This window comes from Triticum aestivum, chromosome 7B (assembly GCF_018294505.1).
Source record: "Triticum aestivum cultivar Chinese Spring chromosome 7B, IWGSC CS RefSeq v2.1, whole genome shotgun sequence".
NCBI lineage: Eukaryota > Viridiplantae > Streptophyta > Magnoliopsida > Poales > Poaceae > Triticum > Triticum aestivum.
Genome location: NC_057813.1, coordinates 657,644,778 through 657,661,149, shown reverse-complemented (window position 1 = coordinate 657,661,149; position 16,372 = coordinate 657,644,778). Strand labels below are relative to the sequence as shown.

Genomic DNA, 16,372 nt, shown 5'->3' with positions numbered 1-16,372 from the left:
TCTTCACTCGGTAGGATTTTGATAACTTAGGCGAGCACTGGGCTGCAGCTAAGCCTCCGAGTGAGAGGTTTGCTCTTCACTCGGTAGGATTTTTTATACCTTAGGCGAGTACTTGGACTGCAGCTAAGCCCCGAGTGAAAGGTTTGCTCTTCACTCGGTAGGATTTCGATAACTTAGGCGAGCACTGGCTGCAGCTAAGCCTCCGAGTGAGAGGTTTGCTCTTCACTCGGTAGCATTTTGATAACTTAGGCGAGCACTGGGCTGCAGCTAAGCCTCCGAGTGAAAGGTTTGCTCTTCACTCGGTAGGATTTTTGTAACTTAGGCGAAACGGATTCGCAGCTAAGCCTCCGAGTGGGAGTCTGGCTCACCACTCGGTAGGGATTTTACAAACTTAGGCGAAACGGATTCGCGGCTAAGTCACCCACTGAGGGGAAAATTTTGTTGGACAAAATAAAAAGTGACAAAAATTATGGAGGAACTATGACACTATTATTTTGAGATCCATGAACTACAGGAGTACTTTATTGCAACTCATCCGAGTGATAAACTTAAGTGTAAAATGGGCGGAGTAGTTCCGCGTCCAAGCTCGGGGCTCGTCGATATTATGTTCGACGTTGTAAAGACGGTATGCTCCGTTGTGGAGAACTTTGGTGACGATGAAGGGCCCTTCCCAAGAAGGAGAAAGTTTGTGTGGTTTCTTCTGATCCACTCGGAGAACTAAATCTCCTTCCTGGAAGGCTCGACTCCTCACATTTCTGGCGTGGAAACGACGCAAATCTTGTTGGTAGATGGTCGATCGGATCAGAGCCATCTCCCTTTCTTCCTCTAAAAGGTCGACTGCGTCCTGCCGCGCTTGTTCAGCTTCTGCTTCGTTGTAGATCTCAACTCGAGGAGCATTGTGGAGAAGATCACTCGGCAAGACTGCTTCAGCTCCGTAGACCAAGAAGAATGGAGTTCTTTCGGTCGACCGATTAGGTGTGGTCCGCAGTCCCCAAAGCACCGAAGGAAGTTCGTCGACCCAAGCTCCAGCTGCATGCTTGAGATCACGCATCAGTCGGGGTTTCAATCCCTTGAGAATCAGACCATTGGCTTGCTCGGCTTGTCCATTCGACTGCGGATGGGCGACTGAAGCGTAGTCGACTCGTGTGCCTTGAGAGTTGCAGAAATCTCTGAATTCTTCCGAGTCAAAGTTCGACCCATTATCTGTAATGATGCTGTGCGGGACTCCATATCTGAATATCAGTTCCCTGATGAAGCTAACGGCGGCACCGGCGCCAAGGTTCTTGATTGGTTTAGCCTCAATCCACTTGGTGAACTTGTCGACTGCCACCAGTACGTGCGTGAAGCCACTTCGCCCTGTTCTCAAAGGACCGACCATGTCCAATCCCCATACTGCGAAAGGCCAGACGAGTGGAATGGTCTTCAGAGCTGATGCAGGCTTGTGTGACATATTAGAGTAGAACTGACATCCCTCGCACTTATCCACTATCTCCTTTGCCATCTCATTCGCCTTTGGCCAGTAAAATCCGGCTCGGTATGCTTTGGCCACGATGGTCCGAGAGGACGCATGATGGCCACAGGTCCCCGAATGGATATCATTGAGGATGATTCGACCTTCTTCTGGTGTTATGCACTTCTGACCAATTCCAGTCGCGCTTTCTCTATATAGCTGCCCTTTGATTACGGTAAAAGCTTTAGATCGACGGACGATCTGTCGAGCCTCTTCCTCATCCTCCGGGAGCTCTTTTCTCACGATATACGCGATATATGGAACTGTCCAGTCGGGAATGACCACCAAGACCTCCATGATCAAGTCGACCACTGCTGGGACTTCAACTTCAGTCGGATCTGTGGCACTCTTGGGCTGTGGAGTTTCTTCGGTGAAAGATGTTTTTACCTCGTCGGCCGAATGGCATGGTGATATAGCAGAAGCACCCGAATGGAGTGATGAAAGATGTTTTTACCTCGTCGGGTCCATACAGACGGATCTGGTGGTACCCGGAGTAGGCGTCTAGAAAAGACAGTCTCTCGCATCCTGCGGTCGAGTCAACAATTTGATCTATGCGAGGGAGAGGAAAATGATCTTTCGGGCAGGCCCGGTTGATGTGCTTGAAATCAATGCACATTCGGAGTGATTTGTCCTTCTTAGGAACCATGACGATATTAGCGAGCCACTCGGAGTGGTATATCTCTCGGATAAATCCTGCCGCCAACAGTCGAGCCACTTCCTCACCAATGGCTTTTCTCTTCTGGACGGCGGACCGCCGAAGATGCTCTTTGACTGGTTTTGCTGATGAGTCGACTCTTAAGCGATGCTCAGCCAGTCCCCTGGGAACACCTGGCATGTCAGCGGGCTTCCATGCAAAAATGTCCCAGTTCTCACGGAGGAACTGGATGAGCGCTTCTTCCTATTTCGGGTCGAGTGTTGTGGAGATGTGGGTCGGAGCTGCATCGGGGTCGGTCGGGTGAATGTGAACAGGCTTCGTCTCACCGGCCGACTGAAATGCAGATTCTGTGGCGGGCTTCTTGGATCGCAGCAAGTCACTCGGATCTGCGTTTTGCTTGTATTCTTCAAACTCGACCGCTGTCACTTGGGAATCAGCAATCTTTGAGCCCTTCTGAAAGCACTCTTCTGCCTTTTTCCGATCACCGGTGACAGTGATCACTCCTTTGGGTCCGGGCATCTTCAATTTGAGGTACACATAGCATGGTCGAGCCATGAACCGTGCATAAGCTGGTCTCCCCAAAATGGCATGATATGCGCTCTGAAAATCCACGACCTCAAACGTCAACTTCTCTTTGCGAAAATGTTTCGAATCACCAAACACCATGTCCAGAGCTATTTGGCCGAGTGACTCGGCTTTCTTCCCTGGTATAACTCCATGAAAGCTCATGTTACTGGTGCTCAGTCGGGACATCGGAATGCCCATTCCTTTCAGTGTGTCTGCATACAACAAATTCAGCCCACTACCACCGTCCATCAGCACCTTTGTCAGTCGAGTGCCTTCGACAACTGGATCGACCACCAAAGCTTGCCTCCCAGGGGTGGCAATATGAGTCGGGTGATCAGATTGGTCGAATGTGATGGGTGTTTGGGACCATTTCAAATAATTTGCCTTTGCTGGGGTAACCATGTTCACCTCACGGTTAATGACTTTCAATCGACTCTTGCTTTCCACATCTGCAAAGATCATCAGAGTGGAGTTGATATGCGGATATCCTTCCTCACTGTCCTCCTTGTCTTCGGCCTTGTCTGACTCCTTCTCCTTGTCTTTAGACTGTTTTCCTTGAAACTACTGGATCAGGAGTCGACATTGGCGAGTGGTATGCTTTGGGTAAATGATATTCCCTTCTTCATCTTTCTTCGTGTGGATGTGACACAGCATGTCCATCACGTCGTTCCCTTCTTTATCCTTTACTTTCTTAGGGTTCCAGGATCCTTTTGGTTTCCCCTTAGACTTTCCCTGAGTCACGGCCAGAGCCTCTCCAGGAGCTGCCGGTTCAGCCTTCCGCTTCTGTTTCCGACTGGTGTTTCCCTTCTCCGACTGACTCGACTTGTGCTTGCCGCTTCGGAGTCGGTCTTCTTCTTCGCCGTTGGCGTACTTGGTAGAAATTTCCATCATCCGACTCAAGGTCATGTCACCGGTTCGACCAAATTTCAAACTCAATTCTCTGTTCTTGACGCCATCCTTGAAGGCGCAGACTGCTTGATGATCAGACACATTCTCCACAGTATGGTGCAAAGTGATCCACCTCTGAATATATTCCCTGAGAGTCTCATTGGTCTTCTGCACGCAAACTTGCAGCTCCGTCAATCCAGCCGATCGCTTGCAAGTTCCTTCAAACGTTCTGATGAACACTCGGGACAGATCTTCCCAAGTGTAAATGCTGCTAGGAGGTAACTGAGTCAACCATGCTCTGGCAGAACCTTCCAACATGAGGGGCAGATGTTTCATGGCCACCTCATCATTCCCACCACCAATCTGAACCGCCACTCGGTAGTCCTCAAGCCAAGTTTCAGGCTTAGACTCACCAGTGAACTTGCTGACTCCTGTTGCCAACCTGAAATTGGGAGGGATCACTGCGGCTCTGATAGCTCTGCTGAAACATTCCGGACCAGAAACATGCACTCGACTGCTTGTAGGAGCATCTCTGTCGAGTCCACCTCGATGGGCTCTGTTCCGGTCGACCAAGCCTTGCACGATAATGGATCGCGCGTCGAAGCCTGGTTCTCTGGGGTCGACCGGAACTCTTCGCCCCGCACTGAGCTGACGTCTGTCATCTTGCTGCCGAGGAGCGTAAGACCCACCCCTCGGAGGGGAATTGGGCACTCGACGCCTATCATCTCGGTCGTATTGGTCTCCATATTGGTCTCGCCGATTCTCGCGCCCTTCACGCCGCGGAGGCGATCTGGGGCTGTGAGCCGACTGAACCGTATTCGCAGTGACGGATCGACTGTGAATTCTGTGACGCGACTGCGACACGGCCGAATTCTGATCACCTGTTGCCCGGAGCAGATCCCTGATCTGCATCAAGCCTCTGCCAGCTTCCGACTGAGAGGGCTGGATGGACTCTGCAATACGTGTCTCAGCTGCTAAATTCTGGATTGGGGTTCGATATACCTGAGTCGGCGGGAAGAGTTGACGTCGACTGGTGTCGGGAGCTCGTTGCCGCGCGCGCTCGTCGAGTGCTCGCTGAAGATTCTCCAGGCGAGTGCGTTCGGCCAAGTTGGCCAAACGTGCCTCCTCCAAGGCGCGAGCCTCGGGGGTTTCCCCTGTGATGGGAGTACGAAGGGCATCCACGTTCCTGCGGCGAAGTTCCTCTCTTTGCAGGGAGTCGAGTGGCTCGGGCTGGTACTCTTCGTGGTCTCGTGTGGGGTCGCCTCCGTCGCCTGCCCCACCATCACGGGCGAAGCCAGGGGGACTGCGGGGCCCGTCGACCATCAGGATTTCCGCCGCCGGATCGCTGCTATCGCACTCGGATGCAGTCTCTACGGAGCCAGTCGACAGATCAAACAGGCCGTAAAGAGATTCGTCGGGCTCGATTGCCGCAACTTGGGCGGTGGCCGTCTGGCGAGCCACCGCGTGCCTCACCCACCGCTGAAGCCTCGACCGGCCCGAGCGCTTGCGCTGGCGAGAGACCGGGAGGGTGGCCGATGGGGGAGTCGACCGATATGGGGTCGACGGTTGCCGCAGCAGAACACCGCGGACACATGCGCGAAAATGCGTCGCACCGCGGACGGGAAGCGCATCGACGTCGAGTGGAGCCTCCTGGAGCCAGGCGGAGTCGTCGGCGACGAAGGTGAGAGCACCGAGATGGATCTCTCGGCCCTCGACCAAAACTCCAGCAGCCACCATGATGAAAGTACTCGGGAGAATTGCAACTTCTCCACAAAATCGCTAAAACACCGGCCCCACGGTGGGCGCCAACGGTCGTGGTTCTAAGTCTGATAGTAGAGTGGGGGTAGGTATGGAGCGGCAAGGTCCTAGCTATGGAGAGGTTGTAAACACAAGAGATGTACGATTTCAGGCCCTTCTCGGAGGAAGTAAAAGCCCTACGTCTCGGAGCCCGGAGGCGGTCGAGTGAATTATGTGTATATGAGTTACAGAGTGCCGAACCCTTCTACCTGTGGAGGGGGTGGCTTATATAGAGTGCGCCAGGACCCCAGCCAGCCCATGTAGGAGAGGGTTTAAGGTGAGTTAAGTCCGGGGCGTTACTGGTAACGCCCCACATAAAGTGTCTTTACTATCATAAAGTCTACTTAATTACAGGCCGTTGCAGTGCAGAGTGCCTCTTGACCTTCTGGCGGTCGAGTGAGTCTTCGTGGTCGAGTCCTTCAAGTCAGTCGAGTGAGTCCCTCGTAAGTCGACTGGAAGGTGATCTCTTCTAAAGGTGCCCTTGGGCAGTGTACTTAGATCAGGTCTGTGACCTTACCCTAGGTACATGACTCCATCATTACGTCGACGCTAGCTTCGACTCGGATCTGGATGACTCTAAGTCTCAAACCGGATACGTGTATATGTTGAATGGTGGAGCAGTAAGCTGGTGTAGCTGCAAGCAGAGCGTCGTGGCGGGATCTACGTGTGAAGCGGAGTACATGGCAGCCTCGGAGGCAGCGCATGAAGCGATTTGGGTGAAGGAGTTCATCACCGACCTAGGAGTCATACCCAATGCGTCGGGGCCGATCAAACTCTTCTATGACAACACTGGAGCTATTGCCCTTGCCAAGGAGCCCAGGTTTCACAAGAAGACCAGGCACATCAAGCGTCGTTTCAACTCCATCCGTGAAAATTTTCAAGATGGAGACATAGAGATTTGCAAAGTGCACACGGATCTGAATGTCGCAGATCCGTTGACTAAACCTCTCTCGCGGGCAAAACATGATCAACACCAGAACTCTATGGGTGTTCGATTCATCACAATGTAACTAGATTGGTGACTCTAGTGCAAGTGGGAGACTGTTGGAAATATTCCCTAGAGGCAATAATAAAAGTATTATTATATTTCATTGTTCATGATAATTGTCTTTTATTCATGCTATAACTGTATTATCCGGAAATCGTAATACACGTGTGAATACATAGACCACAATATGTCCCTAGTGAGCCTCTAGTTGACTAGCTCGTTGTGATCAACAGATAGTCATGGTTTCCTGACTATGGACATTGGATGTCATTGATAACGGGATCACATCATTAGGAGAATGATGTGATGGACAAGACCCAATCCTAAGCATAGCACAAAGATCGTGTAGTTCGTTTGCTAAAGCTTTACCAATGTTAAGTATCTCTTCCTTCGACCATGAGATCGTGTAACTCCCGGATACCGTAGGAGTGCCTTGGGTGTATTAAACGTCACAACATAACTGGATGACTATAAAGGTGCATTACAGGTATCTCCAAAAGTATCTGTTGGGTTGACACGGATCGAGACTGGGATTTGTCACTCTGTATGACGGAGAGGTATCTCTGGGCCCACTCGGTAATGCATCATCATAATGAGCTCAAGGTGACCAAGGTGTTGGCCACGGGATCATGCATTACGGTATGAGTAAAGTGACTTGCCGGTAACGAGACTGAACAAGGTATTGGGATACCGACGATCGAGTCTCGGGCAAGTAACGTACCGATTGACAAAGGGAATTGTATACAGGGTTTTGATCGAATCCTCGACATCGTGGTTCAACCGATGAAATCATCGAGGAGCATGTGGGAGCCAACATGGGTATCCAGATCCCGCTGTTGGTTATTGCCCGAGAGTTGTCTCGGTCATGTCTGCGTGTCTCCCGAACCCGTAGGGTCTACACACTTAAGGTTCGGTGACGCTAGGGTTATTAGGAAGACTAGTATGTGACTACCGAATGTTGCTCGGAGTCCCGGATGAGATCCCGGACGTCACGAGGAGTTCCGGAATGGTCCGGAGGTGAAGTTTTATATATGGGAAGTTGTCATACGGACACCGGAAAGTTTCCGGGGGTTATCGGTATTGTACCGGGGCCACCGGAGGGGTTCCGGGGGTCCACCGGGAGGGGCCACCCCTCCCGGAGGGCCACATGGGCCGCAAAGGGGAGGGAGCCAGCCCCTGGAGGGCTGGGCACGCCCCCCACCTTGGGCCCATGCGCCTAGGGTTGGGGGGGAAACCCTGAGGGGGGCGCCCCCCTTGCTTGGGGGGCAAGCCTCCCCTCCCTGGCCGCCGCCCCCCCTTTAGATCCCATCTAGAGGGGTCGGCCCCCCTTTCCCCTTCCCCTATAAATAGAGGGGTGGGGGGAGGGCTGCTGTACCCATCTCCAAGGCGCAGCCCCTCCCCTCCCCAACACCTCTCCTCCTCCGTAAGCGCTTGGCGAAGCCCTGTCGGAGTACTGCTGCACCAACACCACCACGCCCTCGTGCTGCCGTTGGAGCGAACTTCCTCAACCTCTCCTTCCCCCTTGCTGGATCAAGAAGGAGGAGACGTCTCCCGTCCCGTACGTGTGTTGAACGCGGAGGTGCTGTCCGTTCAGCACTTGGACATCGGTGATCTGAATCACGTCGAGTACGACTCCATCATCACCTTGCAAGCTTCCGCACGCGATCTATAAGTGGTATGTAGATGCAAACTCTCTCCCATGACTCGTTGCTTAGATGAACTCATAGATGGATCTTGGTGAAACCGTAGGAAAAATTTTAATTTTCTGCAACGTTCCCAACATGCTCGACCTGTCACGTAGCAGTCGATACATGGCGCCATTCCCTCTTTGATTGTCGTATGGCTCGTTGTGTTTGGGCTCTCACTGATGAGGATCTGACGGAAACAATCATCTCAAACAGGGAGAAAGATGCAAAGCTATGGATGTTATGGCTCATTGACACTCCACCTCGGCAGACCTAGCACGTGTTTTGGTTACATTGTGGGCCATATGGTGGGCGAGACGCCGAGCCATACATGACAATCAGTTCCAGAGCCCACTGAGTACCCATATTTTCATCAACAAGTTCCTAACAGAGCTCGAAATGATTCCGGACAGAAAATCACGCCCCAAGGACCTGCATGTAATTTCCACGGACCTGCATGTGAATCCCAGGGACCTGCATGTGACTAGAGGTAGCCGTGCGGTTTCGACACCCACCGAGTGGCTTCCGCCTGAGCATCACGATGTCAAGATGAATGTTGGCGGAGGCTTTTTGAAGATCGGAGACCGGGCAGCTTCAACAGTGATATGCAGGGACAAAAGAGGCAACTATCTGGGTACCTCGGCTATCATTCATGAAGGTCGGCTTGATCCAACAATACTTGAAGCCTAGGCATGCAGCGAGGCCCTCTCACTTGCATCTGATTTGCAGGTTCAATCTATGTGTGTGGCCTCAGATTGTTTGGAAGTAGTGACGAACATACAAGATGAAGTTCCCTGCCGATATTATTCCATCCTGCAAGATATCAAGTACCAGAGGAGACTATTCCAGGATATCCAGTTTCTTCACGAAAATAGAAAGCATAATGGAGAGGCCCATGCCTTAGAAAAGGCAGCTGCTTCTCTTAGCCCCGGGCGCCGTGTGTGGCTTAGTGTTTTGCCCGACATCGTCTGTATCCCCATGTGTTTGAACGTTTAATAAAGGATGCAGTTGCTAAAAAAACGAGTCTACTTGGAGGAATAAACAGTAAGAGAGAGAGGTTAGCAGGGATAGCCAGCGAGATTACGGGGAGCAGATATACGGTGGGAAGCAGTCAATTAACAAACCAAGGCAGCAAATCTCGGGCGGTCCTGGCTAGCAGATCCGACGATCGCCACGCTTCTCATCGGGCGGTCTTCGACTAGTCTGATAGATGCAAATTGTCTACAGTCTGATGGTGCCCGTAATCTATCCATCGGAAGTCTGGTTCACACCGATCCATCACTTGGCAACCATGTTGGTCGGAAGATGTTTCGTGCTGCATGCGTATGTTGGTGCTTTGCTATGGGTGTTTTCTTCGAGTGGGGATCTCTGGAGGTCGAGCTCCAGTGAGCTCGGTATTTTGTAAATATCCGAAAGCATATTTGAAAGTTTGGAAAAAATCTGAAAAAAAATCCATGGAAACATATATGTATTCTGCAGGAAGATGTTGAATTTCGTCGAAAAATCTTGTGATTTGTAGGTTGTACAAAAAAGGCAAAATTCCAACCCAATAACAAAAATAAAAGGCCCGTTTAAAAATGTGTTGTCTTTTTTTGTACACCACATGTAAAAGTATAATGCTGCGAAATTTTGCATATAAGTAGTATCCATGTGCATGTGTGTTCAAAAATAAATTTGAAATTTTTCACGCTTCGAAAAAATAAAATTTAAAAACGAGCTCACTGGAGCTCGGCCTTCGTTGGCATTTTTCGTGTTTTCTTCTAAATTCTGTACGCAATAGATTGATGAGTTGTGTTATGTAGCTGGCATGCCCGCGATCATGAGTTTGTGTGATTTCCTGTCCCAGCACAAGATTCAGGGCCTCATACGATTAGATGGGCACCGAGAGCTAAATATCATTGCCTCTTAATTTGTTATTGCATCAAAACATTGTTTACGTAACTTAGGCGTTCCAGAAGCCACACATGGAGGCCAGGAGCTAGTTCTAAAGAGTTCTTAGCTATGTTGTGGGAATCCACATTTGTTTCTCTACATTCATAAATGAAAAAGACCCCAGTATTAGTTACAAGAAGCTTTCTAATTTCTGCAATGATTATGACATTTGTTCTTGTGTGCCTTCATATATATTCTTCACCACTGTTGCTGAATCACATGGGATGACCGCTGATTTGATTTTTTTAGAAACATCTCTAACTTTATTTATACCCATTAGAATTACAGGTGCACTGATTTGGATCTAAGATCCAAGAAAATGCAAAGTAACTCCTATGACTAAGAATTACAATGAAATCCTTGAAAATACCTTTTTGCCGTATTAATCTCTGCTCAAAGAAATACTTCAAAGACTTCAGTAAAGAGGCTGCAATTGGACTGAAACAACAATGTTGTCACTTTTTCATCCACACGAACATTACTAATAATGGTTTTTGAAAGCACCTTATGTTGCTCATCCAAAAAGATGGGAAGTCTTGATCGGTGAACGCACTTGGGCCGGGGATGATCTCCTGGAATGCAGGCCATCGAATCACTATATGGAGATCTTGCCGAAATCACTAATTAAGGAGTACTCCTTGCGGAGATCACTCCAACTTTCCCAGGTTGCGACAAGTGGCGCTGCATGTGCGTCACTTGTCGCAACCTGGGAGTTTTCCCTTTTTTACGTAGATTCGTTTATTTAAAACGTTTTATCTCTTAAATCGTGCGTCCAAATCTCGAACCGCTTTCGCGTCGAGATCTTCAAAACTAGATCCCATGTTGATAGGTTTTGACGAACTTTTTTTTCATGATAAAACCGAACGGAAAAAACCGACGAAAAAACCGTACCAGGAACACGGGTTTTTTTTCCTTTCCGAAAGAGGCACGCCCGTGCCTCTGACGAAATCACAACCGTACCTCTCGCGGAAGCAAAACCGTGCCTCTCGCGGAAGAAAAGAAAAAATAGAAAACCCGTTTTTTTCCTTTTCCGAAAAAGGCACGCCCGTGCCTCTCGCGAAAGCACAACCGTGCCTCTGGCGGAAGCAAAACCGTGCCTCTCGCGAAAGGAAAAAAACAGAAAACGCATTTTTTCCCTTTCCGAAAGAGGCACAACCGTGCCTCTCGCGGAAGCAAGACCGTGCCTCTTGCGAAAGAAAAAAAAATGTTTTTTTTCTTTCTGAAAGAGGCACGCCCGTGCCTCTTGCGAAAGCACAACAATGCCTCTCGCGGAAGCAAAACCGTGCCTCTCGCGAAAGAAAAAAAATAGAAAATATGTTTTTTTTCGTTTCCAAGAGGCACGGCCGTGCCTCTCGCGAAAGCACAAACGTGCCTCTCGCGAAAACAAAATTGTGACTCTCCAGAAAAAAATGCATTTTTTTGCGAAAAAAATATTTTTTTTTGAATTTTTTTGATCGAGAAGCTATGGAAGACCGGTAGAAAACCAAAACGTCAAAAAAAAACCGTTTAAAAAGCCGAAAACGCGTGCGTAAAAATAAAAAAAAATCCGAAGGGAGCGCCCAGAGCGCGACACGTGGCGAATGGCTGTGAGCGCGCCAAGTGGCGCTGATCGTTGCGAGGCTCCCGAAGGAGCGCTCGTTAATTAGTTGCTGCCAGATCTTGCAGTTCCCGGTCACTTTGGTGCTCGGCCTTCTCCTTTCTCTTGCTGGGCTCACATGCGCCATCTTCTTGGGCCTTGGGCTGTTTCTGGGCTTCAGGCCTGGTAGTAGTAGAGCTGCTAACAGCCGTGCATCTAACCGGAGATACCCCTCAAAAAAAAAGAAAAAAAATCTAACCGGAGATGATTTGGGTAGTTACGTTTCAGCCACCGGATCACATGCCATCCAACGGCACTACGTGCGACCGACGCGACGCCGAATCAGTCGCCCGAATACAAGCGTTTTCCGTACCATCTCCCTCAGCTTGACCGTCCTGCCCATCCGGCTAGCCCCCGCCCTACGCCGCCGCAATCCAGCAGCCCTCCCACCCCATATGCCCCCGCCATGGCAGCCCTCAACAACCTACGCCGCCGGCACGGTTGTGGCACATCCCCCTGCCGCTCCTCCTAATCGGCCAGATTCCACGCATCCCCTAATCCCGATCCCCTTTCTTTCCTTTCCGATGAGGAGAAGACCATTGGAGATACTTCCACATCTGGCCCTCCTATCTCCCTCGATGATGAGTTCCCGAAGGCCACTGCTATGGGTAAGTAACCCTACCGCAATCTGTCGCTCAACGATTAGAAAGATCGCACGGATTAATATTCTCATCAAGATGAATTGTTTGGTTCTGTTCAACGGAAGCCCTCTGTTTCTACCAAAAATGTTGATGGGACCCTCCTTCTGAACTCGAATGGATTTTGCTTCGCTCATTATATAGGCCGTCAGTTAACTAGCATGAATGGAATTGCGAATTCTATGGCGCTGTGCTGTCAAGTTTTTATTTTGCTCTTTCAGTGGCTCAGTCAATCCGAACGGTAGTACAAATCGGTTTGCCAATTTGAATTGTATACTTATTAGTTCCAAGGGGAAAAGGGAAGGGGCCTTACCCGAGTGGGCAACGTACACGGGCTTGTTTTGCTTCGCTATATACAATCTGCTTACATGTTCTTTCTTCCTAAAAGAATATAACGTGAAGCTTTCACAATGGCGGGACCTTATGCAAGTTCGGGCTGGTCGGACCTCCCCATCGACCTCCTCATCCGGATACTGCATCTCCTCGAGCTCCCCGAGGCCCTCGCCTTCGGCGCTGTCTGCTCGTCATGGCGTTCTGCATCTGTGGCCGCCGGCTGTGTCCCATATCGCCAGACGCCCTGGCTCGTGTCCTTGGCGGACGAGCCTCTTCCGGTAGGGGATCAACAGCTGCGTGTGCGTCGTGGGCTATGGGATCCTGCTGCTACCACTGAGCACCGGAGCCTACTGGATCCTGATAGAACTTTTCAGGTCAGCTTTCCCGGGGGCCAAGCCGTGGCCTGCTGCGGCGCCTCCCATGGCTGGTTAATCATGGCGAACGAGCTCTCGGATCTCGTCCTATATAACCCCTTCACCGCGGCGTTGATCCCGCTCCCGCCAATCACTGGGTTTGCATCTTGCATCGAGGGGGTTTATGAAGACGGAGGGAAAATCGTGGGCTATCGTTACAGGTGTTACATGATGGAACACGTTCATGGTGTGCAGTCTCCCGGCGCGTGTTTCTACGACAAGGTTGTGCTGTCCGGTCCTCCGTCCACTTGTCGCGCTGTCGCTCTGGTCATCCACCTGGACGGCAAGCGCCTCTCTTTCGCAAGGATAGGAGACAGCTATTGGCAACAAGTTTCGGTGATCCAAAGAAGCGGGGACAGCTTTGCCGATTGTATCTACCACCGCGGAAGGTTCTATGCGGTGACAATGGAAGGAATATTGAAGTCATGGGACTTTGGTGGACCAGACAAACCGAGGAAGAAGACGGTCATCGCCGAGGATGACAACGACATGTTCGACGACCCAGTTATCACTAGGTATTTGCTTTCGACACCTTGGGGTCATCTCCTGCAGGTGCGTGTCTTTCTTGACACGCTCCGTGGAAACAACATCAGGATTGAAATAGACAGGTTGGACCTCAAGAGTCAGACAAGGGTTGCACTGAGCTCAGGGAAGGCTCTGCGGGGACATGCGGCCTTCGTCGGCCAGAATAGCCCAGGCATTTTATCAACCAAAAAATTCCCCGAACTAAAACCGGATTGTATCTATTTCACAACTCCACGCCTCAGAAAGCGCCGCCCTTTCGAGAATCGCCATAACCAATGGAGCGGCGTGAAGGTCTATGACCTGAAAAGACGGACGCTCGAGGCGGCTTTCCCATCTGGTGGAGGTCATTACGGAACCATCTGCCCATTGGAAGTCTGGTTCACGCCGAGTCTAGTCTGATCTAGCCATGCTGTAACTTGTAAGTGCCATACTGGCATTTCGGTCCATGATTAAGTAGCATCAGGCCTAATGATTCTTCTGTGAGGTCTCACTGTTGTTAAATCATTTTCAGGGTGGAAATCTGCCTCGAGTTGATGGGAGTTCCCTTTCATAAAGTGAATCATCTGTCTCCCGGATAATTTCTCATGTTTCTCTTTTGGCTGTTTTCGTGTGTTAGCATGGAAGAAGGTTGCCAGAAACAGACCTACACCGTTGCTTAGCTTTTGGTGTTGGTTTGTTATATAGTGTATATGTGTTTGATTGTTTCAGAGTAAAGCGTTGCAAGACGTGCAAAATGTGAGTTCTGTGTAGCTCAGGCTCAGAAGATCAGTGAGTTGTGTGTCACTTGTGTGAATTCTGGAGACACAAGAGTTTGTACTATTTCGTAGGAGTAGTTGTTGCACAGGTCCTTGTTCAAAACACATGTATCAGGCGACCTGAATGAGACCCGGCTCAATGTCGCTGCCGCTGTATTTCGCAGAACCTCTAAAGCGCAACGCTTTATTTTAATTTTCATGTGTGATGTTTCTGTGGATTTTTTTGGCCCTTTTGGCGGAAAAAAATATTAAATAAGTTTTCTGCCATTTTAAACTTAGATGATTGCTTGAACCCCGAAGAAACCAATATCAAATAAGTTTTGAGCATACAAAGTTGTTTCCTTGAATCATGAATCAGAATTAAATTGATAAGGTTGAACACATGAAAGTAACACATAGGCCATGGCACACATAGCTTGCATATAAGATGCTCTAATCTCATTGAGCAGATTTTGCATATTATAGAGTAAAAGAATTTACAGAGCATACAAAAAATTAAAACTACTAAAACGTGTAAGCCAACTCCTAATATTGTTGCTTGATTTGCAACTTCTCCTCAACCTAGGATCATTAGCATCACTTTAGATATGCAAGCTTCTCTTGGATTTGTGCATCCAAATGTCATTTTGGCATCACCGACAAAGGTTTAAAGTACAGAGCTTGTTTACTGACCAATCCAGTTAGAACGGGGAGTAATGCCTAGCTGATAAAATTAGCACTTCTTTATGGAGATAAGTTTAGCCTTAAGATAAAACAAAAGTGGAGAAGTTAGTACAATTCCCGGTTGTTTTAGACTATATTCTTATTCCAGTAAACTTTCAGAAAATCACTGCCCATTTTCAATTTTTTATCATAACTAACCCGAATTAATGCTCTCAAAGAAAAGAATACTGTATTTCAAAAACATTTTCTTCCAAAGGTTGGCGCGCATTTATGTAGTCGTGGAAATAACAATGCATAAGATACTTCGGCTGGGAATCATTTGGTATTGTAGGCAAAGCATTGTTGCCTGTTTTGTTCATAAAGCTTGAGTTAGCACCACGCCACCAACAAAATTCCCAAGAAAGTGTCGCATCAAAAAAATCCAAGAGAGTGTTGAAACATATAATAAGACTTTGCCTAAGTACATTTGGACGAGAGCTTAATATGCTCACTAATATGATGAGAGCTTAATATGCTCACTAATATGATGACAGCTTGAATTCACACATATGATGAATCAACTCATGATGTGAGGTTTATAGGACATGGCTATGCTCGAGACCTTGGAAAAAGCATGTAAAAGTTTGGATTTTATCTTCTATACACTAGAGATCATATAGTATATAGCACAATTTTAAAAATATTGAACTTCTAAAACTTTATACAATGCTCAAAGAAATGATGCTATAGAAAACTGATTTGTTCCCTCAAGACAGTGTGCGCACACCAATTTAAATTAAAGGAAAAAATGACCACTAACTTTGAAATTTACCTTCAACTTACTTTGGGAAAAAGAAGAGAGTGCCAACAGCTGAGACCAGCTGCAAATATAACATAAAATCCGTCACTTATGTTCGTATCTTTGTAGAAAGTAAGTGTTTGATGCTCGAAAATGGCATGATTGCAGCACATATATTTTTTATTCCTTTGAGAGCATAGTGTATGGTTTTAATTCAAATTTGAACTAAAACCACAACACTTATTTTGGAATGGAGGGAGTATGTTATTCTGGATATTTGTGATGCAATAGAGAATGGTGCATTTGCGTTTGGTATCAAGTACATCAGCACCGTGTATGTTGGTGATCAATTTAGGGCTGGAATGGTAAGCACACACACCTAGAACTTATTAGGTTGGTCGTTACAAGGTGTTAGATGAGACTTTGCTAATTCCAATCTTGATGAGAATTAGCAAATCAATTGTTTCTTTCACTTCGAAGCTGTGATGAAATAGCGAAATAACTTTACAGCATGGGGCGTAGATAATAAACAAAGCATGTTCACAAGATGAAGTTGAACAGGAAAAAAATCCATTATTTCTTCCTTTGGTAGAATTAGAGGTCTAAGCA

General features: G+C 48.4%; 1 protein-coding gene across 2 annotated transcripts; it reads left to right on the top strand.

Annotated features, from left to right (window-relative positions):
- The first annotated feature begins 12,018 nt into the window (after nucleotides 1-12,018).
- Nucleotides 12,019-14,466, top strand: LOC123161662 (putative F-box protein At4g22660). 2 transcript variants are annotated; one of them, XR_006480813.1, is made up of 2 exons: nucleotides 12,019-12,266; nucleotides 14,079-14,466. XR_006480813.1 is itself a non-coding variant. In XM_044579469.1 (2 exons), the coding sequence occupies exon 1, from the start codon at nucleotides 12,707-12,709 to the stop codon at nucleotides 13,964-13,966; it is 1,260 nt and encodes a 419-aa protein (XP_044435404.1). In that variant the 5' UTR covers nucleotides 12,293-12,706; the 3' UTR covers nucleotides 13,967-13,985; nucleotides 14,079-14,466. The 2 variants fall into 2 exon arrangements, 1 of the variants encoding a protein (XP_044435404.1); XM_044579469.1 differs by lacking the exon at nucleotides 12,019-12,266 and adding an exon at nucleotides 12,293-13,985.
- Nucleotides 14,467-16,372: the final 1,906 nt, after the last annotated feature.